General features: G+C 42.7%; 1 protein-coding gene across 5 annotated transcripts; it reads right to left on the bottom strand.

The window, feature by feature from the left end:
• Window positions 1-1161: 1161 nt before the first annotated feature.
• On the bottom strand, window positions 1162-27742 carry tnfaip8l2.S (TNF alpha induced protein 8 like 2 S homeolog). 5 transcript variants are annotated; one of them, XM_018232123.2, is made up of 2 exons: window positions 27497-27742; window positions 1162-2309 (listed from the first exon to the last, which is right to left on the bottom strand). In XM_018232123.2, exons 1-2 carry the CDS (start codon window positions 27554-27556, stop codon window positions 1743-1745), a joined length of 627 nt encoding a protein of 208 aa, XP_018087612.1. In that variant the 5' UTR covers window positions 27557-27742; the 3' UTR covers window positions 1162-1742. The 5 variants fall into 5 exon arrangements, with proteins under 5 accessions (XP_018087612.1, XP_041430443.1, XP_018087614.1 ...); XM_041574509.1 differs by having other exon boundaries at window positions 1162-2306; XM_018232125.2 differs by lacking the exon at window positions 27497-27742 and adding an exon at window positions 9745-10011.
• Between the last annotated feature and the right edge of the window lie 12 nt (window positions 27743-27754).

The raw sequence follows: 27754 nt of genomic DNA, 5'->3' as shown, positions 1-27754 counted from the left end.
ACAGATATGATGCAGACAAGGCACTTTAGAGACACGCATTTGCTTTATGTGCATCACAGTGTAAACACAATGTCCACAACGGTCAGTTGCAGCTGGCGGGATTGAGGAATAAGCAGGTTGTGAAGGGGAAGTAAACTGTGAAAGGGAGAAAAAGAAAAGTTGCAGAGACGCTGACACAGCTGGATGGCTGAGCTGGGGTTGTGTTCTTAGAATTATGGCAATTTCCATCTTTATTGGTTGCTATGGGTTACTGGACCCGGTGTAAACTTTGCAGAATAACAATACCCCCAGATGTAAAACACATCTCATATCAAAGGAGGCTAACCTGTTCCGACAACTAGAGGATCTTCAACCGCACTGTTGGGTTGGCCAGCCAAGGAGACTTCAGGGTGGTCAGGGCCTTGTGTTTATAATCAGTTATTTCTGTCTGATTTGGTTGCTATGGGTTACTACACCCAGTCTAAACCTTGCAGTGAACATTACCCCTACATATGAAACACATTCTATAGAAGGAAAAGCAGATTTGTTTCAATAACTAGATGATCTTCAACCACGCTGTTGGGTTGGCCAGCCGAGGAGACTTCAGGGTGGTCAGGGCCTTGTGCTTATAATCAAAGTTATTTCTATCTGATTTGGTTGCTATGGGTTACTACACCTGGTCTAAACCTTTCAGTGAACATTACCCCTAGATATGAAACATTTCTTATAGAAGGGGAAGCAGCTTTGTTTCAACTACTAGAGAATCGTCAACCTCACTGTTGGGTTGGCCAGCTGAGAAGACTTCTATGCAGATGGCCTGGAACTGTCAGGGCCTTGTGCTTATAATCACAATTATTTCCATCCTGATTGGTTGTAAGGGTTACTGGACCTGGTGTAAACTTTGCAGTATAATGTTACCCCCCCCCACCCCTAGTTACAAAACATATTCCATTGCAAGGGAAGCTAACCTGTTTTTACAACAAGAGGATCTTCAACCCACTGTGGGGTTGGTCAGCCAACAATACTTAAAGGCTGCAGTTTGGCTACAGGTGTATGAAGAATAAAAAACCTTTGGTTATGTGGGAATGAAAGGTTAGACTTTACAATTCAGTACTCTTGACTTTTTCTACTGTGAATGAACAAGGGAGCAGAGAATGATAGAAGGGTTTGAGAATAACTAGCCATGAGCAAAGAACCAGTTTAATGGTCATCCTGTGGAAGAGGAATTGGCCCCCAGGAGCAAGAGGAACCACCACTCTCCACTCAGTTCACAGGGCTGCTTATTTGTACAAATTATCAGCCTCACAAAACTTTTGTTCTGCAATCAAAACCGAAGTGCAACAAACTTATTGTACAGAAAGATAAAGGCCACAGTGGGGTTGTGCCTTTAAATATAATGTAACTCAGTTTATGGTGCACGACAACTCTTCAAGTTGGTGCAAAGTTCCCACTCGTGTTGCCTGTAAAAACACAATGTTGGCAAGGTCAACATTTTTGTGAGAGTTCTCTTTTGATCAGTTTGCAGTCGCAACCGGTACGCATTGATATCCCATTATAGTTGGTAGACCAACCATGGATTTGCAGCAGCAAGCCTTGGACATCTCTTTGGCAAAAACATATTGATCATACGTTTTGATGAGTATCAATGGGAGGTGACAGTCCCACAAAACCCCAAGCAGTTGCCGCAGAGGGACAGAAACCAGGACGATCATATCCTTTTCCGAAAGTTCCTTATGAGTTCAGTCCTCATTCCCCTCCCCACCTCACAATTTTCCTTCGTCAATCAGTTTGTTGAGTCCATGACACATTTTCTGTAGGTGAGGTCGAAGACTTCCCTTTGGGTCGTAGAGTTGGTTGAGCATCTCAGAGTCCGCAAAGTGGTTGAAAACATGTTGAATGCGCCCATGAGACTTGGGTGTGAGATGTTTCTCAACGAGCCGGAGAAGCAGCTTTTTACATTCCATGAGAATGTCAGGCAAAACATCTTTCTCAAAGGTGAACTCCACCTCGTAAAAGCTGATGGCCGTCATGGCCCCATTGTGCAGCTTGTTCTTGAAGTCCTCTGCCAAGACCAGCTCTTCTGGACTGAATCGGTTGTGACGGAAGAGGACCCCGATCTTCACGGCAATCTTAATGAGATTCTTGATGACTTTTTGGGACTCCGTCTTATTCTTTGTGTACTCTTTGGACACTCTGTACAGTTCATCTAGGATCTCACTGCTGGTCTCATCGATGAACATGTTGACCATAGACTTGGAGGCCATGCGACTTAATATCTTCTTCTGAGCCTGGAGAGCCAGGTCCTTGGAACTAAAAGTCTCCATGGTCTGCTGAGCATAAAAAAAGCATAAATTATCATTTATTTGTGATATTGCCACTGCTTTTATGTGTTTTGGAGTATTATACATAGAGTTGACCCTGGGTTGAGATGACCCCAGGAAACTGTGTAGATAGTAGGGATGCACCGAATCCAGGATTTGGTTTGGGATTCGGCCAGGATTCGGCCTTTTCCAGCAGGATTCGGATTCGGCCGAATCCTTCTACCCGGCCAAATCGAATCCTGATTTGCATACCCAAATTAGGGGAGGGGGAAATCAAAAAATGTTTCCCCCTTCCCACCCCTAATTTGCATATGCAAATCAGGATTTGGTTCGCTATTCGGCCAAATCTTTTGTGAAGGATTCGAGGGTTTGGCCGAATCCAAAATAGTGGATTTGGTGCATCCCTAGTGTCTTTAATTAGCCATGCGATTCATACAAAAAGAATGATGGGTAAGTGGGTGGAGTCTGTAACAGTATAAAAGAAGTATTCATCATATCTAGATATGTTTTGTCTTCATTGATTAAAGGTAAATGTAATTGCTATTGAAATTAGCATCTGTCCATCCCTTTGTATTCGCTGCACTCCTGCTTTTCAAGAGTCAGAACCAGCAGTTCAGAAAGGGACAAACTGCTTTGAATGTGAGTCCAAAATACAAATAACTTGAAAACGATTGGAAATGTTTAGATAATATATGTTGTAACTGCCAGATCATCCATGGACTAATCAGCCAATATAATATTATTTTAAGGATTACGATTGGTTTGGAGTTTGGTGTCCCTCCTCAGACTCCTCCGCAGACTTTGTACAGGATACAGGAAATATTTCCTGTTCAATTGAGAAGGGCCCTTGAAGCAGGAAGGTTATTATGTCTGTCCCTCTGCAATTAGCCTGTGTGGTTCACAGGGGAGGGAAAAAATAGCAAATCTGCTGTATTGTCCTATCAGGTGCCCACGGGCCATTGTCGGTGAATCGCGTGTCACATTTCCAAACTGGTTTAACCGTAGTGGCTGAATAAAAGGGATTTTTTTCTGCTTCCGCCCCCGTGCTAAATAAAGGAGTGTCAGTGCTATAGGGCTCTAGATACAAAGTAGATTAATTTATACTGTGTTGTGCATCAGCTAGAGATGTAACAACAGAAACAGCACCATATGTGTTTAGGAGATGCTGGGAGTTGTAGTCTAATGTACTTCATTAATCCGAGGCGATCATGGCCTCGCTGCAACCTAAGGGCTAGTCCACACGCTGCGTTTTCAATAGTCGCCCAAAGTTGCCTCAGTGAGGCAACTTCGGGCGACTATGGAAAACACATTGCCGCGTGTGCATTAGTGCAGGCGACTTTTCATTGTAGCCTATGGGGAAAATATGCTGAGGCATTCAAGCATTCTGGATAACAGGTCCCATACCTGTACAGAGGAATACCTATACTGCCACAGTTTTATGGGATCTCTCTGTACAGACTATGAGCAAACTTAGGGGCTGTTCCTGCTGAATTGTGCTTAGTACAGGGGAATACCTATGCTGTCATAGTTTTATGGGATCTCTCTGTACAGACTATGAGAAAACTTAGGGACTGTTCCTGCTGAATTGTGCTTAGTACAGGGAATACCTATGCTGCCATAGTTTTATGGGATCTCTCTGTACAGACTATGAGCAAATTTAGGGACTGTTCCTGCTGAATTGTGCTTAGTACAGAGGAATACCTATACTGCCATAGTTTTATGGGATCTCTCTGTAAAGACTATGAGCAAACTTAGGGACTGTTCCTGCTGAATTGTGCTTAGTACAGGGAATACCTATGCTGCCATAGTTTTATGGGATCTCTCTGTACAGACTATGAGCAAACTTAGGGACTGTTCCTGCTGAATTGTGCTTAGTACAGAGGAATACCTATGCTGCCATAGTTTTATGGGATCTCTCTGTAAAGACTATGAACAAACTTAGGGGACTGTTCCTGCTGAATTGTGCTTAGTACAGGGAATACCTATGCTGCCATAGTTTTATGGGATCTCTCTGTACAGACTATGAGCAAACTTAGGGGCTGTTCCTGCTGAATTGTGCTTAGTACAGGGAATACCTATGCTGCCATAGTTATATGGGATCTCTCTGTACAGACTATGAGCAAACTTAGGGACTGTTCCTGCTGAATTGTGCTTAGTACAGGGGAATACCTATGCTGCCATAGTTATATGGGATCTCTCTGTACAGACTATGAGCAAACTTAGGGACTGTTCCTAAAGAGCTTACAGTCTATAAAGCAGAGTGGGCATGCAGAAATAAGGGAATAAGAGGTGCACTTAGTATGGGGGTAGCTGTGAGAATTATAGCAAGGCAGGGTCTTGATCTGAGAAGAAACAAAATCAAGAATTAAAGGGAATCCCCTGTAATTCCTGATTTAGTTTCTTCTCAAATGAAGACAGCTGAGAGGATACAGGGAGTTGTAGGTCAACAAGCAGCTAAGGGGGCCTAGAAAATCAATGTCGTTTGCTTAGAAACCGGAGTGCCGGCACCTGACTGAATAAAGCTAAGGATTCAACTTTACATTCTCATTTTCAACAGTTGAACTTGAGGAACATGTGTCTTTCTCAGGCCTAAACTACCAGGTTATGTCAGTATTTCAGCAGCCGCCCTGAGGCCTGTCAGGAGTCACCACCAAACAGTGAGGTTAAAGTTTAAACTACAGTTGCTTCTGATGCGGAGCAGGAAAACAAAGCTGGTTGTGTGGGGCTGCCCCTCCCTTACAGCCGTTAAGCCACAACTCTACATACGCTGACACCAACTGTTGTCTTCTACCAACAACCACTGCACCTCTTACATACGAGCAACTCCTCCAGTAATCCAGGCCCCTCCCACTTACCCATCATTTTATGTGTGTGTCACATGGTATCAGTGAATGAGTGAGGGCAAAACACACGTAGATATGAGGAACCCCTCACATAAACTACTTGTTACAGGCCCCTCCCACTTACCCATCATTCTATGTGTGTGTGTCACATGGTATCAGTGAATCAGTGAGGGCAAAACACACGTAGATATGAGGAATCCCTCACATAAACTACTTGTTACAGGCTCCTCCCACTTACCCATCATTCTATGTGTGTGTGTCACATGGTATCAGTGAATCAGTGAGGGCAAAACACACGTAGATATGAGGAACCCCTCACATAAACTACTTGTTACAGGCTCCTCCCACTTACCCATCATTCTATGTGTGTGTGTCACATGGTATCAGTGAATCAGTGAGGGCAAAACACACGTAGATATGAGGAACCGCTCACATAAACTACTTGTTACAGGCTCCTCCCACTTACCCATCATTCTATGTGTGTGTCACATGGTATCAGTGAATCAGTGAGGGCAAAACACACGTAGATATGAGGAACCCCTCACATAAACTACTTGTTACAGGCCCCTCCCACTTACCCATCATTCTATGTTTGTGTCACATGGTATCAGTGAATCAGTGAGGGCAAAACACACGTAGATATGAGGAACCCCTCACATAAACTACTTGTTACAGGCTCCTCCCACTTACCGGCCTTCCTATATTTTTAAGGTTTTTACTTATAAATAACATTGGCATCAAGCAACATTTTTACCAGCCAGACCGGTAAAATACCGGCCAGGTGGCAACCCTAAGTGAGGCCTCTGTTTCATGCGCCTGCAGGACAATAGGGAAGAGGATGTTGTTACAATAGAACATCCCTCGATTTTTCAGGCAGTAGAAGTTGACAGATGTGGTACCCATAGGGCAGGGCAGGATAAAGTGTCAGACGGGTGGGGGTCTGGCATTGAAGGCTGGACTGATATCTTTCTATTGGGCACAGCAAACATCCAGCAAGTGAGGTACTCCAACAAATACTTGGGGGATATCCCTAGTACAGTATTAACATTTTAGTATACAATGTAATAGTTCCAGGGGTACCCAGGGTACAAATAAGCACTCACCCCAAATCTCCCCCTAACTGACCTTCAGACTGGGCCCCCTTAGCTCATAACAAGGTTACAGATATATAGAAACATTGGGGTAACAGTCACCCTGCTATAGTTCCAGGGGTACCCAGGGTACAAATAAGCACTCACCCCAAATCTCCCCCTAACTGACCTTCAGACTGGGCCCCCTTAGCTCATAACAAGGTTACAGATATATAGAAACATTGGGGTGTCTCCCTGCTATAGTTCCAGGGGTACCCAGGGCACAAATAAACACTCACCCCAAATCTCCCCCTAACTGACCTTCAGACTGAGCCCCCTTAGCTGATAACAAGGTTACACATATATAGAAACATTGGGGTAACAGTCACCCTGCTATAGTTCCAGGGGTACCCAGATATATAGAAACATTTTGGCACTTATTGTATAACAGCAGCTTCCCATAATGGCGTGAAAATTATCTGTCTCCTAAAGAACTTCAGACTTTGGAACCTTGTAAGTGATTGGCTGAGCTGCCATAGTCAGGGCTCTATAGGTTAGAGTTAGCAATCTGGGGTGCTCCATGCATTATATATATGTATACTGTATATGTATTTATCTTATTTTAGGGGTATTATAGATGGGTTTGGCCCTGTATTTATCCTGCTGTGGGTTCTGGGGTATTATACATGGAATTGGCACTGTATTTATCTGCTGTGTGTTCTGGGGTATTATACATGGAATTGGCACTGTATTTATCTGCTCTGTGTTCTGGGGTATTATACATGGAATTGGCTCTGTATTTATCTGCTGTGTGTTCTGGGGTATTATACATGGAATTGGCTCTGTATTTATCTGCTGTGTGTTCTGGGGTATTATACATGGAATTGGCACTGTATTTATCTGCTGTGTGTTCTGGGGTATTATACATGGAATTGGCACTGTATTTATCTGCTGTGTGTTCTGGGGTATTATACATGGAATTGGCCCTGTATTTATCTGCTGTGGGTTCTGGGGTATTATACATGGAATTGGCACTGTATTTATCTGCTGTGTGTTCTGGGGTATTATACATGGAATTGGCACTGTATTTATCTGCTGTGTGTTCTGGGGTATTATACATGGAATTGACACTGTATTTATCTGCTGTGTGTTCTGGGGTATTATACATGGAATTGGCACTGTATTTATCTGCTGTGTGTTCTGGGGTATTATACATGGAATTGGCTCTTGGATACTGTGAAGGAAGCTATATAGAAAAAGCCTCCCCAAACTCAAAATTCATCACATACAGGGAGATCCATCCGCTTGTTTGGCAATGTCGCCACACGAGCGGATCTCTCCCCGATATGCCCACATTGAGGTGGGCAATATTGGGCTGATCCGATTGTGGGCCCTAGGGCCCAACGATCAGCTCAGAATGAAGGCAATACGGGTGGTCGGATCGAGGGACTGCCACCAACGACAGGATTTTTTTAACCTGCCTGATCGGCATCTGGCTGACTTTCCGCCAGTTATCGAACGGGGACAACCGTAGGATGGCCCCACTCACGGGCCAACAAGCTGCCGACTCGTTTTGTCTGGAGCCTTTATCGGCTCGTGTTTGATGGCCTTAAACCTCCATGTGCAGTTAAACCACTGTTCTCAGCACCAATGTTCAGCATGAGCACTATCCCACGCCCCTGCAAACGGGCATCAATCACCAGATCAAGATAAGTAATTAATGGGGAGGGGGTGCTGTAACTCACCCCCAGGTAACAGCATGCAAAAATAGGAGCCATTGGTGTTTTTAAGATGGCAGAGAAGCTCTTAATGGAGCCACGCTGATTATTTGCCAAATGTTTATACTTTATGTGCCACAAGTCTTAAGAACTAATTACAGCTTATTGCTCATGTCAATTTAAATTGAATCTGATATTGTACTAAGGGTTAACCTAAAATCTCCATCAACACTACCCGTCCCATGCCAATTGCCGCCCCTGCTAACAAGCCATGGCCACGTTCAGTTATTTTGACAGCCTGTGCACATTTTGACCCCTTTTAACTTTGCTTCCTCTACTTTTTCCTCTGACCTGTTGTTTTTGCTCTTGCACTTTATCTGAGCCCTGGCCCCCCCCCACCTCAAAAAAAGTGAATTTTCCAAAAACATATACGTACATGGGATTGCAAGGAAGAGCTGCTTTTATTTAAGTAGTGGTGCCTACAGAGGCTAGCCTCCCGGCAGAAATGATATGGAGCAACCTGAGGCTCAGAAAGGAGTTAGGGGCCCCCCTGTTGATTCATATAAGATTTAGATGTCACTTTCAGCCTCGTGCTTTACAACAAACAGGAAAAAGATTAGATTGGAGAAGATTGTGGTTGTTGTTGTAGCAAAGATAGTAACGCTGTTACTTCAGCTGAATAAAGACACATTGAAAAAGTCTAACCCTTTAATAAGAAGGCTTTGTCTTGTATTAGAGGCACGGGGGAAATATGTGGCCCCATAGCATGCCCCTGAACCTCCACAGACTTTGTAATTAATCTATAATAATCTGGGTCCCCAAAAACATAAAATCAGCCCATAACAAGGTATCTCATTATTATACCCCAAAAGGATCTGCCCTCCAGCTCCAAGACAGTGCCAATTCCTAAAGATCCTTACATTCCTTACATGGCGTGTCCCTACAAGAAATTCCGGCCTAAGAGCTACAAGAAAAAGGAAACCAAAAGCAGTTTGTGTGCTTAAACTGGGCTAATGTTGCTGCCATCTCCTAGCGCCGCTCAACAATGCATCTACACGGCTACGGATGATCACCCAAAATATATGCCCATAAGGCAGTAACATTTACATACAATCATCAAGTTGCTAATAGGAAACGCAACACCCGTAGATAACCAGCTTTTATTTTAACTGCGACTCCCAGCATCCCATGCTAGCCATCTGAAGAGCAAGGATATATATTGACCCATATACTGTATATATATATAAATTGGCATCCTATAGCAAGAACTCAGCACAGTGGTCCATTGTTGGAGCAGACGGATGCGTTGCCTGATGGAAGGGGGTTGTTTTTCTGCTTAACTGCAGTTCCCACACCTACAGTTCTCTGCTTACAACTGCAACTCCCAGCACCCCCTGTCACTTGCAGTTTAACAATACATGTATTTTTTTGCTCCTTTTTAGTGGTAAAGAGATCAAAATGGTCCTCTACTTTGGTTTTCTTTAATTGTCTGAACAATGCACCAAGCTGGCACCAGACCCTCGTGGTAGCCAACACCTGGCTGATTTGCTGCTCCCTGGTGTCTGGGCGCTGGGTGCTGCTAGACTGTATTTGGCACAATTGCCCAAGAGAAGTAGCAGCAGCATCAGCGAAAGCTTCAGACTTCCCCTTTTTCTCGTCTTTCTTCGTCTTAATTGTGCAGTTAAGAGACGATGTGACTCATGAACTCGGGCTGGCAGTCAGCAGCAAGGCAAGACGAAAGTAGATATTGGATCTGTTATGGGGTTGCAGCGCCCCCATTGTAACGTCAACCCGCCCTTTCCCCTGGACTTACCGTACCGTGCTTCTCTGCTGCTTGTTGTACCTTGGCTGTTAAGAGTCTCCCGCCTCACTCAGACCTACAAACTTCTCAGCTGAGTCCTCAGATACTTCCTTGAGGAACTTGAGCCCCAGCCCGCCCATCTGGTGGGGAGGAGGGAGAAGGTGGGGGTGAGAGAGCAGACGTAATTCAGCACAAACCTGAGTCCCTTGTCATCAGGATCTGCTGTTACCTGAGCCCGCCTGGCCTCACCGCCTGGGAGTGATGCTCGGATAACCCAGGCTGTCGGCCCTGACCAAACACAAGTCTCTGCCTGAGACGAGGCTGGGACGAGTGCCACGGTGGTACCCACAGCTGGCCAAAACACCTTTTTCTTTCAAGGTGTGAGTGCTGATGAAAGGGAAAGTAAATCCTATGTATAAGCTGAAAACTGCTTTCCACATGTTTTTGTCTGTTTTTTCCCCATCTAACCTTCTACAACTAATGGGAGTTTCAAAGGACAAGTCATAGTATCATTCAATGTTCGGCGACTCCTACCGTGAATATAATCGCTAACCTCAGACCCCAGGTCTGGCTCAGAACTGCCAAATGATAATATGACCATGTGCCATTAGTCTAATAGACTTCTGTACTTGTATAAATGGGCCAGTTCCTTCCTACCCTCTACGTGAGGGGCAACTAGAACGCCCCCATGAAGCTAAGTGTGAGACCCATCCTTACAGACTCCCTGTAATGAATAATAAGGTTGTGAGAAACAAGGGTTACAAGTTCTGCTATGTGGCTGAGGAGCAATCACTTCTGCTTAATGTCTCCAGCCAGAATGAAATCTTGTGTTCTTGTTTCATGTAACCCTAAATACAGAAATAAATGGCTGACAGTTCTTTGTTGCTTTAACACACAACTAATTGCTTTACAGCCTCGCATACTATCCCAATAACAAGACAACACAGCGTCCATGGAGGACACGGTCAGACTGGTTTACTAGAGTAACAGGAGAAATCCTGGTTAGCCCCAGTCATGGTGGTGGGGATTAGCAGTGGTGCTCAGGTTAGTTGGCCCATCAGAGTCTGATTTTCTGGTACCCCGTCACTGGTGAAGGATCTTCACTCTTGATATATACAGAGGATCTACAGGTTGAAACAAGATGTCCATTCCATCTATATTGTTGGGAATAACTTTAGCATTATGTCCTCGGGCAACTTAAACAAGGCCAAACCAAGAAATACAGGTTCTTCAGGACAGGAAATTCCTAGCCCATAACCAAATCTTAGTTTTGTAATGTTTTTACGTTGTCATCCATATTTCCACCACTAGCCAAATGCCCCATTGTGGAGTGCAGCTCCAGTACCATGGAGAAATGATTCACAAACTGGCAATGAGGGTGAGATCTGAGGATGAATATTTGGATATCCCTGAATCTCTAGTAGGGTGACAATATCTGTCCTGCATCTAAATCCTTTGAACCAATTGTTCCTGCTCTAAGGGAGATCTAAACCATAAAGTAGCTCTGCCCTTAAGGTCCAGAACAGTAAAATATCAACAGCCTGGTATCCCATACACGACCCAACACTAGACCGTGAACCAGCTCAGAATACAGTATAGAGGTCCAATCGGGTACTTAGGTCTTAGCCTGAAGACCAAGGCCACCCTGGTGGTCATAGGCATATTACTCTATAGTATAGAAGTCCAATTATGCAGTTAGGTTTTAGCCTTAAGACCAAGGCCACCCTAGTGGTCTTAGCCATTCTAATCTATAGTATAGAGGTCCAATCGGGTACTTAGGTCTTAGCCTGAAGACCAAGGACATCTTGGTGGTCGTAGCCATTCTAACTATAGAATAGAGATTCAATTGGGTACATAGGTATTAGCCTAAAGACCAAGGCCACGCTGGTGGTCATAGCCATTCTAACTATAGAATAGAGTATTCCAATATACGACACAGCTCCAATCAGGATAATAATCTAAAAAGCCTTTATTTGCACATGGCTTAAAGATCTACAACAACATGACGTTTCAAGCTCACCTGTAGCCCTTTTTCAAATTTGAAAAAGGGCTACAGATGAGCTCGAAACGTCATGTTGTTGTAGATCTTTAAGCCATGTGCAAATAAAGGCTTTTTAGATTATTATCCTGATTGGAGCTGTGTCGTATATTGGAATACTTGGTGAAGTCGGTTGGACAGTGGGCCACTGGACACGTGCACCGCCAGAATCAAAAAGAGGTTAAGAAGTGTGTGAGTGCTGACTAAACAAACCTATTTGAACTATAGAATAGAGGTTCAATTGGGTATGTAGGTCTAAGGCTAAAGACCAAGGCCACCCTTGTGGTCATAGCCTTTCTAATCTATAGTATAGAGGTCCAATCGGGTACTTAGGTCTTAGACTGAAGACCAATGACACCCTGGTGGTTGTAGCCATTGTAATCTAAACTGATCAAAATATAAGTGTTGCATTCATAGTTGATTGGCAATAAGCATTTTGTTTGGTGTCCCTAGTGGGGATCTAGTCAGACCCTAGTCTGGTCAGAATAACAACCCCTCACTTAGTATATACCAACCTCAATATGAAACCCACCATATACTACTTTAGATGTCCATGATTATCCAGTCCAATCATTATTTCCAAATAAGTATTGTTCACATAGAAACTAAAAAAAACACAAAAGTAAACAAAAAAAAACAAATGGTGTCAATGATTAAACAAAATAGAGCAACCAGTGCCTGAGAATGTACAATGTAGTGGTAGAGTCTAAGGCTCTACAGTGGTTGACACAGGACACAGATTTATAAACCGAAGGTCATATCAAATAAAATAACTTGTTGCTCCTCATTTAGAGAGAATGAATTTAGAAAGCAGTGTTGCAGCAGATGCCTCATTCATATATGGTTGAATAGAATATTACAAGAAAGGAGATTTCCTCTTGTGAAACTACAACCTATTCTTACTACATACAGCCTGGGACCTGGAGGATATCAAGGGGGTATAAATATCACTGTTGCCTTTTAACATCTGTACACATTCACAGCATTTTTCTCTTGTCCTGGGCGAATGGAAATTTCCTTCTTTTGTATAAGCCGCCAGTCAGCCATTGTGATCGGAGAGCCCTTTCTACAACTGCCAGCCCAGGATGCGGCACATTATACTGACACCGCGTAAATAAGTCATTACTCTGGGCTCATGTTACCGTGAGTGCGACACAAGCACATGGGATACATTTGGACAAGAGGGAAGAGAGCGGCGGGAGAGAAGCTGTGGTTCTTTTTAAAGGGAAAATAAAGTATAGTGAATAGTCTGTCCCACCTGAGTGCAGGTGATTTGGCAGCCCTGGAGCTGTCATGGGCCCGGAGTGTGAGTAACCCAATCTGTTGGGTGTTACCCACTGCTGTTATTTCCTCTGCCATTGGCATAGATCTAAAAAGTGACAAGTAGAGGTTTGGGGTGGGAAAGAAGGCTGTAGTGTCAACCTGATGTGTATGTATATATAATACACAAAAGCTATGAATATCTTGTAAATGATATCCTTATAAACGGTGAGTAGTGATGTCATCAGTTATAAACGGTGAGTAGTGATGTAATTTCTGTCACATGACTCACTAAAATTTGTGTATTATAATTAATAAAATACCCCCAGTTGTAAAATATGAGGATATTATAAGTTACCTCGGAGTTCCATGACCTGTATAACTCGGCCTTCGGCCTCGTGTTTTTATATGGTCATGAAACTCCTCGGTAACTTATAATATCCTTATAAGAGGGGGTACTTTATTCACTATGTAATACACAAAAGCTATGAATATCCTGTAAATGATATCCTTATAAACGGCTCTTAGTGATGTCATCAGTTATAAACGGAGCTTAGTGAGGTCATTTTTGTCACATGACTCACTAAAACTTGTGCATTATATAGTGACTAAAGTACCCCCTATTGTAAATATAAGGATATTTTAAGTCACGGAAGAGTTCCATGTCCATATAAAAGCACAAGGCTGAAGTCCGAGTGTTTTTATACAGGTCATGGCACTCCGAGGTAACTTCTAATATCCTCATATTTTACAACAAGGGGTACTTTATTTATTATAATACACCCGTTTTTAGAGTCCCTCTTTTGACAGCACAACCTGCAGTGCCTCGTTTGTACTGGAAAGTCCCGATTTTCTGTGCACTGAGCAGCCAGAAAAAGAAACAATGTTTTTAACTTAATTGGCTTTTGGCAGAGAGCCCAGAACAGCCACAGGTGCAGATAAGATACTTTTTTAAAACAATTTTGAGATAAGCAAAGAAGTAATTGTAACAATATAAGATAACAGGTCCCTTGGGAAAAGTTAGACCCACGGCTTAAAGGGCAATTCACCTTCATTAGCAAAACTGTAATAACTGGAAAAAAAAAAACAGAGAAATATGTTCAAACTTTCATAACCTGCCAAATTTTGTAAAATGAACAAGGTTATTAGGGGCTGTGAACACAGAAATGGGCGGGGTCAAAAAAATTTGCCACGCTACTGGCGGGTAATTTATTGTCCCTCTTTTTATTTCCAAAATGTTGGGAGGTATGAAAAAAATGGCATCACTACTCACCATTTATAACTGATGACATCACTAGTCATTGTTTATAAGGATATAATACACAAAAGCCATGAATATCCTGTAAATTATATCCTTATAAACGGTGAGTAGTGATGTCATCAGTTATAAATGGTGAGTTCTGATGTCATTTCTGTCACATGACTCATTGAAATTTGTGTATTATAATAAATAAAGTACCTCCAGTTGTAAAATATGAGGATATTAGAAGTTACCTCGGAGTTCCATGACCTGTATAAAAACACTCGGCCTTCGGCCTCGTACTTTTATATGGTCATGAAACTCCTCGGTAACCTATAATATCCCTATATTTTACAATAGGGGGTACTTTATTCACTATATAATTTATATAATAACATAAGATATTACATATATACCTATACAAAATTCTGCACACAGGATTTCACAGTCCTCATAATGTCTATTGAAGACAAACAATAGACTGGATATTTGCCCAACTGCCAATACACTCTTTGTCTGTAATGGCCAGCTAGCAGCCTTTAAGATGATTTGAAGCAGAATTCCCAGCATCCTCAGTGGGACGGAGAGTCCAGGATAGCTGGGAGGTCGTTAGCTTGACATCCCCAATACATGTGGTTTGTGTTTGGGGTTAAGAAACATGTGTTCCTCATTCATTTTGGCTCATATGTTCTATGTCTCATCAGGGGAAATGGCTGGTATTATAACACAGATCCCTTGTCTTCCAACTCTTAAAGGGGAACTCTGCATAAAGTCTATTCTTTCAATCTTTATTGCACATATCCTATCTGATCCCCATTGTAAGCAGCAGTCCTGTCCTGCTTTATGGCAGCTGAGATTCTAGCTATCTGTATAACAGAACATTCTGTCCCAGTGGCTGCACAGATCCTATCTGATCCCCATTGTAAGCAGCAGTCCTGTCCTGCTTTATGGCAGCTGAAATTCTCGCTATCTGTATAACAGAACATTCTGTCCCAGTGGCTGCACAGATCCTATCTGATCCCCATTGTAAGCAGCAGTCCTGTCCTGCTTTATGGCAGCTGAGATTCTAGCTATCTGTATAACAGAACATTCTGTCCCAGTGGCTGCACAGATCCTATCTGATCCCCATTGTAAGCAGCAGTCCTGTCCTGCTTTATGGCAGCTGAAATTCTCGCTATCTGTATAACAGAACATTCTGTCCCAGTGGCTGCACAGATCCTATCTGATCCCCATTGTAAGCAGCAGTCCTGTCCTGCTTTATGGCAGCTGAGATTCTAGCTATCTGTATAACAGAACATTCTGTCCCAGTGGCTGCACAGATCCTATCTGATCCCCATTGTAAGCAGCAGTCCTGTCCTGCTTTATGGCAGCTGAGATTCTAGCTATCTGTATAACAGAACATTCTGTCCCAGTGGCTGCACAGATCCTATCTGATCCACATTGTAAGCAGCAGTCCTGTCCTGCTTTATGGCAGCTGAGATTCTAGCTATCTGTATAACAGATCATTCTGTCCCAGTGGCTGCACAGATCCTATCTGATCCCCATTGTAAGCAGCAGTCCTGTCCTGCTTTATGGCAGCTGAGATTCTAGCTATCTGTATAACAGAGTATTCTGTCACAGCGATAAAAATCCTATCTGATCCTCCTCATTTATGCCACAGCCAAATTGTGAGCTTGTTACAGGATTAATTGGAAGAGTAATTGAGATGAGAAGGCTTTGAGAGGCGAAGAGAACAACTCCAGAGTAATTATAATTAATTAAATAAAACTGTGTGTTTAGACTAATTAGAAGTACATAAAATGAAGCAATATATCCAATATGGGGAATGTAAGTAGCCCTTTCATTTATGCAAATATGGGGACTGAATAAAAATAAGAGTTTTCTATTCTATAGTCACAGCAAAGAGAGAGAGATTGATTAGACATCTGTAAGAGACACCTGCATGTGATAAAGAATTAGACATCTAATTGATATCTGGGGAGATTACATGCACAAGCAGAGCCCCAGATCCATTTCTGACTCTGCCCATAGGATCTTGCCACCCCATTTTATACCCAATTGGCGCAAGGGCAATAATATCACCCCTCCCCCTTTAGATATTTGCCATAAGCATCCAGTGGAGGGTTGGGGGTTACAAAAATAGGATCAGGTGGGCACCCCAAAGACACCCCTTGCAGTTACTGCCCTAGCCACAGTCCCTCAGATGTCTATGCAAACATTCTGGCCTTGGTTATACCCACAACAAAGCAGGACTTTCTTTAGCTCAGACACTCTAGGAGCCTTATATAAAGGATTGCATTTCACTAGGAAGTCTTTGACTCTAGGTGGTTGCTGGGAGTTGCACTTCAACAACAACTCAAAGGCTGTAAATGTGGCAACACTGGTATAAAATGCTATTGCTATCTTCCCCTACTGTCTCCATCTACCTGTACTGTCTCTATTTTTCTCTACTGGCTCATCTTTCCTTACTGTCTCCATCTACTGTTTCTATCTAACCCTACTGTCTCAGTCTTTCCCTTCTGTTTCCATCTACTCCTACTGCCCCTATCTTTCTTTACTGTCTCCATCGACTGTATACATTTTTGCCTTTATCTTGCCCTACTGTCTCCATCTTTAGCTACTGTCCCCATTTTTCTTTACTGACTTTTTCTTTCTCTACTGTCTCCATCTACTGTAAACATTTTTGCCTCTATCTTGCCCTACTGTCTCCATCTTTAGCTACTGTCCCCATTTTTCTTTACTGACTTTTTCTTTCTCTACTGTCTCCATCGACTGTAAAATTTTTTGCCTCTATCTTGCCCTACTGTCTCCATCTTTAGCTACTGTCCCCATTTTTCTTTCTCTACTGTCTCCATCTACTGTAAAAATTTTTGCCTCTATCTTGCCCTACTGTCTCCATCTTTAGCTACTGTCCCCATTTTTCTTTCTCTACTGTCTCCATCTACTGTAAACATTTTTGCCTCTATCTTGCCCTACTGTCTCCATCTTTAGCTACTGTCCCCATTTTTCTTTAATGTATTTTTCTTTCTCTACTGTCTCCATCTAATGTATCCATTTTTGCCTCCATCTTGCCTTACTGTCTCCATCTTACGCTACTGTCTCCATTTTTCTTTACTGACTTTTTCTTTCTCTACTGTCTCCATCTACTGTATCCATTTTTGCCTATTGTCTCCATCTTGCTCTACTGTCTCCATCTTTTGCTACTGCCTCCAGTTTTCTTTACTGTCTCGGTCTTTCTCTACCGTCTCTATCTACTGTATCCATGTTTGCCTCCATCTTGTCCTACTGTCTCCATTTTCTTTACTGTCTTTTCTTTCTCTACTGTCTCCATCTACTGTATCCATGTTTGCCCATTGCCTCCATCTTGTCCTATTGTCTTCATCTTTTGCTACTGCCTCCATTGTGGCCTTGGTAATACCCACAACAGAGCAGGACTGTCTTTAGCTCAGACACTACACACCATAGAAGCCTAATATAAAGGATTACATTTCACTAGGAAGACTTCAACAACAACAACAGCTGTAAATGTGGCAACACTGGTATAAAATGCTATTGCTATCTTCCCCTACTGTCTCCATCTACCTGGACTGTCTCCATTTTTCTCTACTGCCTCCATCTTTCCTTACTGTCTCCATCTACTGTTTCTATCTAAGCCAACCGTCTGTCTTCCCCTTCTGTTTCCATCTAACCCTGCTGTTTCAGTCTTCCCCTTCTGTTTCCATATACTCCTACTGCCTCTATGTTTCTCTACTGTCTCCATCTACTGTATCCATTTGTGCCCATTGCCTCCATCTTGTCCTACTATCTCCATCTTTTGCTACTGTCTCCATTTTTCTTTACTGTCTCTATCTTTCTATACTGTCTCCATCTACTGTATCCATTTTTGCCTATTGCCTCCATCTTGCCCTACTGTCTCCATCTTTTGCTACTGCCTCCAGTTTTCTTTACTGTCTCTATCTTTCTCTACTGTCTCCATCTACTGTATCGATATACCTGTAGTTATAGTTTCCCTAGGGTCACTATCTTGTCCTACATTTGCTATTACTACAATTACTATTTAACCATATTACCATACTGTCTTTTTCATGTTATACTCTCGCTATCTTCTCCTACTGTCTCCATGTGTCCCTATGGTTGCCATCTTTTACTACAGTCTACATTGTGCCTTCGTGTCTCAATCTTTCCAAAGTGTCACCATCTTGTCTTACAGTCTATATCTTGTCCTACAGTCTATATCTTGCCCTACAGTCTATATCTTGTCCTACAGTCTATATCTTGTCCTACAGTCTATATCTTGCCCTACAGTCTATATCTTGCCCTACAGTCTATATCTTGCCCTACAGTCTATATATTTTCCTACTGTTCGTTTCTTGCTCTACTGTTAACCATATTTTCCTACTACCGCTGTACTGCCCTACTTTTCCTTCGTATTCTCCACTTTGAATTGCCAAGCCGCTATATATTTTATATAGTTGCCTCTCTGTACATAAAAAGATACTATAAATATGAATGCAGACACGTACCGTAGCAGTATAGCAGGAATGTATGTGTTGTACAGTTACAGGCAGCTCCTCACACACAACCCTGCCCCCAGGCTAATGGCTGTACAGTGACCCTGAAGGCTGAATGTGTACAGAGCCTGCGCTTAACCCTTCCCAAGCTGCATGCATGACTGGCTATGGGCTACGGCTCTCACTTAACCCTTTATTGGCTGTGCAGGCAAATCCTATTCAGCAGTGGCACATTTAACCCTTCACTGGCTTCTCAGGAACTATGCAGCAATATCATCCTTAACCCTTTCCTGTTTGGGAATATCACACTTCTTATCATTTTAAGGGAGCTGATTCTCTTCTAAGTGAAATAACAGACACGTTGAATGAAAAAGTGCTCTGAGGGCAAACTCTAGTCAGGCTCCGGCCTAGTGGCAGCCATTTTGTGGGTTGCCTGACAGCCCCATACACACCTGGGTTATTGTTTGTAAGCAACAGGAAGAATCAAGGTCTCTCCCTCTATGCAAGGCCCACGCGGCTGCTTTCCCTTTACAGGCACTTCCTCTCTGAAGATAGCGAGACACGAGAAGAAACAGGAAGAGGACAGGAAGCCAGCGTTTCCTCTCAGACAAATCTGTTCCACTGCAGGTCAGAATGAATGGGGGAGAGGTGTGTGCCATTGTTTCACATGACTAGGGGAGCGATTTATCAACAACACACCACCTGGTGCAGGAGGAGGAGGAGCCCATGGGAGGCTGTCCATTTATTTATTAAAGGGGTGGTTCACCTTTAAGTTAACTTTTAATATGTTATAGAATGATCAATCCAAAGCAACTTTTCAATTGGTCTTCATTATTTGGTTTTTATACTTTTTTTCATTATTTGCCTTCTTCTTATTCTGACTCTTTTCAGCTTTCGAATGGGGGTCACTGACCCCATCTAAAAAACAAATGCTCTGTAAGGCTACAAATGTATTGTTATTGTTACTTTTTATTACTCGTCTTTCTATTCAGGCCTCTCCTATTCCTATTCCAGTCTCTTATTCATATCAGTGCATGGTTGCTAGGGGAATTTGGACCCTAGCAACCAGATGGTTGACATTGTAAAACTGGAGAGCTGCTGAATAAAAAGCTAAATAACTCAAAAACCACAAATAATAAAAAATGAAAACCAATTGCAAATTGTCTCAGAATATCACTCTCTACATTATACTAAAAGTTAACTTGAACAACCCCTTTAAATTCCTTTTGCTTCCTGCCCCGCCGTCCAAGTAAATTTGTACTAATCTGCCGTTCCGCCCCCATACAACCCCCATTTCCAGATGGCCTCTCTTGCCTCCTCCCCAAATTTTTGCTCTGTAATGCCCCCCCCCCCCTTTATGTCATCACCCATCCTGGCCAAACCGGCTTTGAAACTTCGTGACCACGCCCCGGAAAGTCACAACCACGCCTCCAAAATGGTACAATCCCGCCCCTCTACATCAGCAGCCGGTAGGACTAAAGGTGGCAACCCTACCTGGGGAAGAGCTGGAGGATCCGGTCTGGGCCTGATCAGGGTGGTGTTAGATCCAAGGGGTCATTTTCTTGGAGAAGGTGATGGTTACTAAAAAAGTTCCCACTGTCGTTAATACGCAACAGCAGACTTACTCCTAAAGTCTTGCTGGAAGTGACAACCCCCCCATTACCTACCTAAACATAGGCAATTACCTATGTTTCGGACACAGTTGCATCAAATAGGGTTGGGCCACTGGGAAATGTGGTAGACCCTGACCTTGTAGGGTCCTGGCACCTGCCAGACACCAACGTTAAACATTGGAAACGATGAAGCAAAAATAAAGATGGAGTGCTTTTACCCTGGAATTACGGCCTATTTAGGCAAAGTTAGTAAATAGAGCAGCACGAACGGCGGTGGCTGGGGGAGGAGCGGGATTTGGGCACTTGAGTTGGGTACCCAGGTACCCCAGTCTGACTCTGACATCAAATGCAACTCTCCATTGAGATTGGTAAAAAAAACATGGGCACATTGCATCTGAAATTGTACTTTGCACTCTGTGCTTTCTGTTCTAAATGACCCCCGATTGACATATTGGTACAGGTATGGGACCTCTTATGCAGAATTTTTGGTTTTCTGGATAAATTGGATCTTCAAACCATAAGTCTACTAGAAATTCATGTAAACATTACATAAACCCAATAGGCTGGTTTTGCCTCCAGTAAGGATAAAGTATATCTTAGTTGGGATCAATTACAAGCGACTGTTTTATTATTACACAGAAAAAAGGAAATCATTTTTACAAATTTGGATTATTTGGTTAAAATGGAGTCTATGGGAGACGGCCTTTCCGTAATTCGAAGCTTTCTGGATAATGGGTTTCCAGATAACGGATCCCACACCTGTATAAGCAATCATTTTGGCTCTGACGTCTGTGTTCTTAAATGAGCCCTTAATTCTCAGAAACCCTTGCATACTTCTTCACAGGTGTGTTAACCAGCCGGCTTCAGCTGCCTTGTTTCAATAGTCAGAACCAGCAGTGCAGGGAGTAGAAAGGGGCGGGTGCTGCTTTCAATAGCAATTATAGTAATACATAACTTTAATACCAGTGACAAATTGTTATATACACAGGACAAAAATTCATCATCCTTTATTTCTTTAAAGGCACGACGGCTTTAAATTTGAATGGAAGAAGCTACAGTAGAAAGAGGTGCGTGTTGCCTACGTACATCGCCCCTATACACTTGTCACTTTCTAGGCAAATGTAATATATTCAAGTGACTTGGGTCAGGAACTCTTTTGTCCCGAGGTGTAGCGTCAATAATTGATATCCCTGACAGATTCCAGTAACAGAAAACCACCCGGCGCACGGAACTCGTAGGTGACAATGGGGAGGGGGGTTTCAGTGTGAGTATTTATATTTAGAAGCCCCTGATGGTGACAGATGGGACACAAAAAAGAAAAATTATTTTTGACCTTTAATATCTTTAAACATCATCGAATATCTTTAAACACCTAAATGTGACCTTTAGATTTTTGAAACTGATGTTTAACTATTTTAAAGGCCAAATAAACTCTTACAAGTGGAATTTCTTATAAGCAGTATAGTGTGAGGGGGTAGGGCACAGACCATTCCTTCTCTGTATAATTTTGCATGGACATGAGTGGGAGCTGCTATACTGCTCCCTTTAAAGAGAGAGAGCGGTTTAGCTGTAAATAAGTAGGAAACATGACTTTGGCGCTGGCGGTTAAGTGGACTTGAATGTCACTATAAATAGTTTCATCCCTAACATAAACCTTTGCTCCCTGAGCGTTTGCTCAAGATAAACGCGTCTAGTGCTGAGGCTGTCGGACCTCTCTATGCTGACAGGCAACTCCCGGGTCACTTTGTTGAGAAGCAGCTGGAAACTACAGCTTTGGCTGGTGGGAGATTCTAGTTCTGGAGTGGGGGCTTGTCAAGGGTGAAGGTCACTCTATAGAGAAGCAGCTTGGAACTATGGCTGGTGGGGGTTTCTGGGAAGGTTCTAGAGTGGAAGTCCCTTGCGGTGCCAAATAAAGGCTGTGTTTGTCTATTTGGTAGCCCCTATGTGGATTGGCAGCCTACAGGAGACTCTACTTGGCACCATACTTGGTTTTTATGCAATTAAAACTTTCTTCCAAGCCTGGAATTCAAAAATAAGCACCTGCTTTGAGGCCACTGAGAGCAACATCCAAGGGGTTGTAGAGCAACATGTTACTCACGAGCTACTGGTTGGGGATCACTGCTCTAGAGTCAGGGCTTGTCAAGGGTGAAGGTCACTCTGTAGAGAAGCAGCTGGGAACTACGGCTTTGGCTGGTGGGAGATTCTGGGAAAATTCTAGAGTGGGGGCTTGTCAAGGGTGAAGGAGGTTAACAGGAATGTCTGTATCCCCACATATATTGTTGACAGCTGTAGGGCAGCTCTTCGGCTGCAGGAGATTGCATTGTGTAGTCTAACTGTGGGTGGTAACTTGATTGGGGAATTGGGATGGGTGCAGGTTTCTGCCTGAAAAAAATGATAATTTACTGTTCTACTCTAGTCTAGTCAGGATAAGTAAAGCTTTACAAAAACCTGAATGTAAAATTGTTCAGGGGACTTTTTTAAGCACTTTTGCAATTTACATACATTTTTTTTGCTTGCAGAGCTATTTAAAGGAACAGTAATATGAAAAAATTAAAGTGTTTTTAAGTAATGGAAAAAATAATGTAATGTTGCCCTGCACTGATAAAACTGGGGTATTTGCTTCAGAAAGATTATTATAGTTTATATAAACAAGCTGCTGTGTAGCCATGGGGGCAGCCATTCAAGCACAGGATACACAGTAGATAACAGATAATAACTACTATAGTTTATATAAACAAGCTGCTGTGTAGCCATGGGGGCAGCCATTCAAGCACAGGATACACAGTAGATAACAGATAAGTACTACTATAGTTTATATAAACAAGCTGTTGTGTAGCCATGGGGGCAGCCATTCAAGCACAAGACAAATAGTATAACAGATAAGCTATGTAGAATTGCATTGTAAACTACAGGGCTTATCTGTTACCAGTTGTGTAACCAGTGCCTTTTCTATTTTTTCAGCTGTGTTTATATATGCTATATTAGAGATGCTGAAGCAAACCAGTTTTACCAGTGCAAGCCAACAGTGCAGTATATTTTAATTAATTTAATATACTTTCATTTGTTGGTGTTACTGTTCCTTTAAGTTTTTATTAACTGACAATATAACGAACTTTGTAACAACAGCTCCACCTGCTGGTCAGTTCAGAGAAAAACAGAGAAGTGTTCTGCTATTGCTCTGCTCAGGGAAAAGATCAGAAGCCTCGGATGCCCTTTCCCATCTCCTTCCTGAGCAGAGCAACATCAGAACACTTCTCTGTTTTCCTTCTGAAGGTATATGTCTCTAACGATCTCCTTCCTGAGCAGAGCAACATCAGAACACTTCTCTGTTTTCCTTCTGAAGGTATATGTCTCTAATGATCTCCTTCCTGAGCAGAACAACATCAGAACACTTCTCTGTTTTCCTTCTGAAGGTATATGTCTCTAACAATCTCCTTCCTGAGCAGAACAACATCAGAACACTTCTCTGTTTTCCTTCTGAAGGTATATGTCTCTAAAAATCTCCTTCCTGAGTAGAACAACATCAGAACACCTCTCTGTTTTCCTTCTGAAGGTATATGTCTCTAACGATCTCTATCCTGAGCAGAGCAACATCAGAACACTTCTCTGTTTTCCTTCTGAAGGTATATGTCTCTAACAATCTCCTTCCTGAGCAGAACAACATCAGAACACTTGTCTGTTTTCCTTCTGAAGGTATATGTCTCTAACGATCTCCTTCCTGAGCAGAGCAACATCAGAACACTTGTCTGTTTTCCTTCTGAAGGTATATGTCTCTAACGATCTCCTTCCTGAGCAGAACAACATCAGAACACTTCTCTGTTTTCCTTCTGAAGGTATATGTCTCTAACAATCTCTATCCTGAGCAGAACAACATCAGAACACTTCTCTGTTTTCCTTCTGAAGGTATATGTCTCTAACAGTCTCCTTCCTGAGCAGAACAACATCAGAACACTTCTCTGTTTTCCTTCTGAAGGTATATGTCTCTAATGATCTCCTTCCTGAGCAGAACAACATCAGAACACTTCTCTGTTTTCCTTCTGAAGGTATATGTCTCTAATGATCTCCTTCCTGAGCAGAGCAACATCAGAACACTTCTCTGTTTTCCTTCTGAAGGTATATGTCTCTAACGATCTCCTTCCTGAGCAGAGCAACATCAGAACACTTCTCTGTTTTCCTTCTGAAGGTATATGTCTCTAACAATCTCCTTCCTGAGCAGAGCAACATCAGAACACTTCTCTGTTTTCCTTCTGAAGGTATATGTCTCTAACAATCTCCTTCCTGAGCAGAACAACATCAGAACACTTCTCTGTTTTCCTACTGATGGTATAGATCTTTGACTGCACAGTTACAGCAACTCACCAGCAGGTGGTGCTATTGTTACAAAATTCCTTATACTGACAGTTAACAAAATATTAAATAGTGTAGCTCTGAAAAGGAGAAAAATAAATAAATGTAAATGGCAAAAGTGCATAACGGGTAATATGGTGCAAGAAGTAGTGGGCCAGATGATTGGGAAACCCTCTTGAGGTCAGGTAGGAGGTCTATGAGGGAAAATGTAAAATTGTTTGCTCTCTCAGTGAGGGTGGCACTATTACATGAATTAGATGGGTTATTCAGATGTAAATAGTTAGGAGTCACAGCGTGTAACAGATAAAGATAAAACACTGTTTTGGAATAAAACAGGAAATATCGAGGTATGAATTGTTTATCTAGACTGGGTTCTGCCAAGTTCTGCACACTGAGAAACTCAGAAACATTAGAAAAACAAGTTTAAACCATGGAAAACACAGACATGTGGAATATATGACTCCAGGTAACACATATCACTTTTCTTCAAGGCAAGAGAGTCAAGGAAGACTGGGGTGCCTGGTGCTGCTGGTGGCCTTGTTTGACCATTATACCGGACATCAGAACCAGAGCTTGACTGGCCTGCCATGATACCGGCCCTTACTGAGCATGCTGACTTCTTAGGGGCATTAGTCAGGTGGTTCTGAGGGTGCACTGGGGATGGGGAGCAGTTTACTTTAGGGCCAGGGGTGCAAGACTCTGCTGGTGGGTTGCTCTGGGGGGATCAGTTTTTTTTGTTTAGGCATAGGAGGGGGCAAGAATATTTGTTTGCCCCTTAAGATTCTAGCAAAGTCTCTGTTAGTAGTAGGGAATCGTTGCCAGTGTGGCTCTATCTCTAATATATTATGAGATTGTTCTACATATCCCCGTCCGGATTCCCATGGGCTGGCACTGCCAGGCTCCCATCAAACTCGAATGACACCGTACCAGCTTCAGATCACGGCCCGGCACAAACATCTGTACCTGTTTGTAGGCATAAATCATTCTGTTTGTAATTACTGCTCCCCAAATATACAGCTCCGTGCATCTGTCACAGTCTTATAAATAATGTATAATTACACCAGTTAACACTTGGCAACAGCCCCTTTATTCTCTGGCTGGGCTGCGAATGCCAATGTGATGCCGGGCAGCTCAGACATGGGCAAAACACAGTCTGGGGAAGTTGCACTGGTTTATTCTTCAACACAAACTCATAGGGCTTTTAGCACAACTGCCTTTGACCTGCTGAGGATCATGGGAATTGTTGTTATGTGAGCTTATGATACAGTTATGATACATACTGAGACCCTAGACCCTAGGGGCCATATCTGCCATTATGCATGGATGCGAAAGACGCCATATTGGTTGTTCTTTGGAGTTCAATAAAGGCAGGATAATGGATAATTTGGCCAAGTATGGATTCAATAAGGGACCCCTCCTTGTTAAACAGAGGGAAGGTGTGTATATACAGATTACAGTTTGCTTTCCCTTGGATGATGTCACTTCCATGTGTGATGATGTCATGAAGATGGAGGCAGCTTGCAGCATTAGGGACAAAGCCACTGTGTGTTGGGTTGTGAAGTAGGGCCGAGAGAGTAAAAATTGGTTGTCAGTCTCTGTCTGTGCCATTCTGCACTGCTGGTTCTGTCTCTCGTTCTGTAGTCAGAACCAGCAGTGCAGAGAGTAGACAGTGCTTTTAAGAACATTTTATTACAAATATTATCAGTTGTACATATACCGATAATATGATATCCTTGTGCCACGAACACCAAGCAACTATAACTCAGCCTACAGCCTTGTGCCTTTATATGGTCACAGAACAACCCCTCAGTGACTTCTAATATCCTTATCATTTACAGTAGGGGGTACATTATCCCTTATAATACATGAGTGATACTCAGAGTTCCCTGTATAACTCAGCCTACAGCCTTGTGCCTTTATATGGTCACAGAACAACCCCTCAGTGACTTCTAATATCCTTATCATTTACAGTAGGGGGTACATTATCCCTTATAATACATGAGTGATACTCAGAGTTCCCTGTATAACTCAGCCTGCAGCCTTGTGCCTTTATATGGTCACAGAACAACCCCTCAGTGACTTCTAATATCCTTATCATTTACAGTAGGGGGTACATTATCCCTTATAATACATGAGTGATACTCAGAGTTCCCTGTATAACTCAGCCTGCAGCCTTGTGTCTTTATATGGTCACAGAACAACCTCTCAGTGACTTCTAATATCCTTATCATTTACAGTAGGGGGTACATTATCCCTTATAATACATGAGTGATACTCAGAGTTCCCTGTATAACTCAGCCTGCAGCCTTGTGTCTTTATATGGTCACAGAACAACCCCTCAGTGACTTCTAATATCCTTCTCATTTACAGTAGGGGGTACATTATCCCTTATAATACATGAGTGATACTCAGAGTTCCCTGTATAACTCAGCCTGCAGCCTTGTGCCTTTATATGGTCACAGAACAACCCCTCAGTGACTTCTAATATCCTTATCATTTACAGTAGGGGGTACATTATCCCTTATAATACATGAGTGATACTCAGAGTTCCCTGTATAACTCAGCCTGCAGCCTTGTGCCTTTATATGGTCACAGAACAACCCCCCAGTGACAATATCCTGTATATACTGTATAATGTTAGAGGGGAATCTCTTGGTGGGAGTAGTACACACAGTGTATCAGTCAAGATTCCCACTGGGCTACTATCCCTCATATTTTGCCCCTGAGTATATAGAATAGAATACAGATTACTTACTGGTTCCGGGTGCAAGATGACTTGTCTAAAGTTCCTCCTCCAGGGACGGTGACTCCACATGTCGGTCCCCCGGCTGATTCCATTAAAAAAAGAACAACTACAACGCTCCCTGGCACCGACCAATCAGAATGTTCCCGTGGTAGTGCCTGCAAACAAACAGCTGAGCTCTGTAAGTGATGTTCTGCTTCTGTGCTCCCCTTACATTGGGCCGTGAGCAGGTCAGTTTGTCCCATTCCCGCATTTCCTTCATCTGATGAG

Source organism: Xenopus laevis, chromosome 8S, assembly GCF_017654675.1.
Source record: "Xenopus laevis strain J_2021 chromosome 8S, Xenopus_laevis_v10.1, whole genome shotgun sequence".
Taxonomy (NCBI): domain Eukaryota; kingdom Metazoa; phylum Chordata; class Amphibia; order Anura; family Pipidae; genus Xenopus; species Xenopus laevis.
Note: the sequence above shows the minus strand (reverse complement) of the source record. Positions and strands in the feature narration are given on the sequence as shown.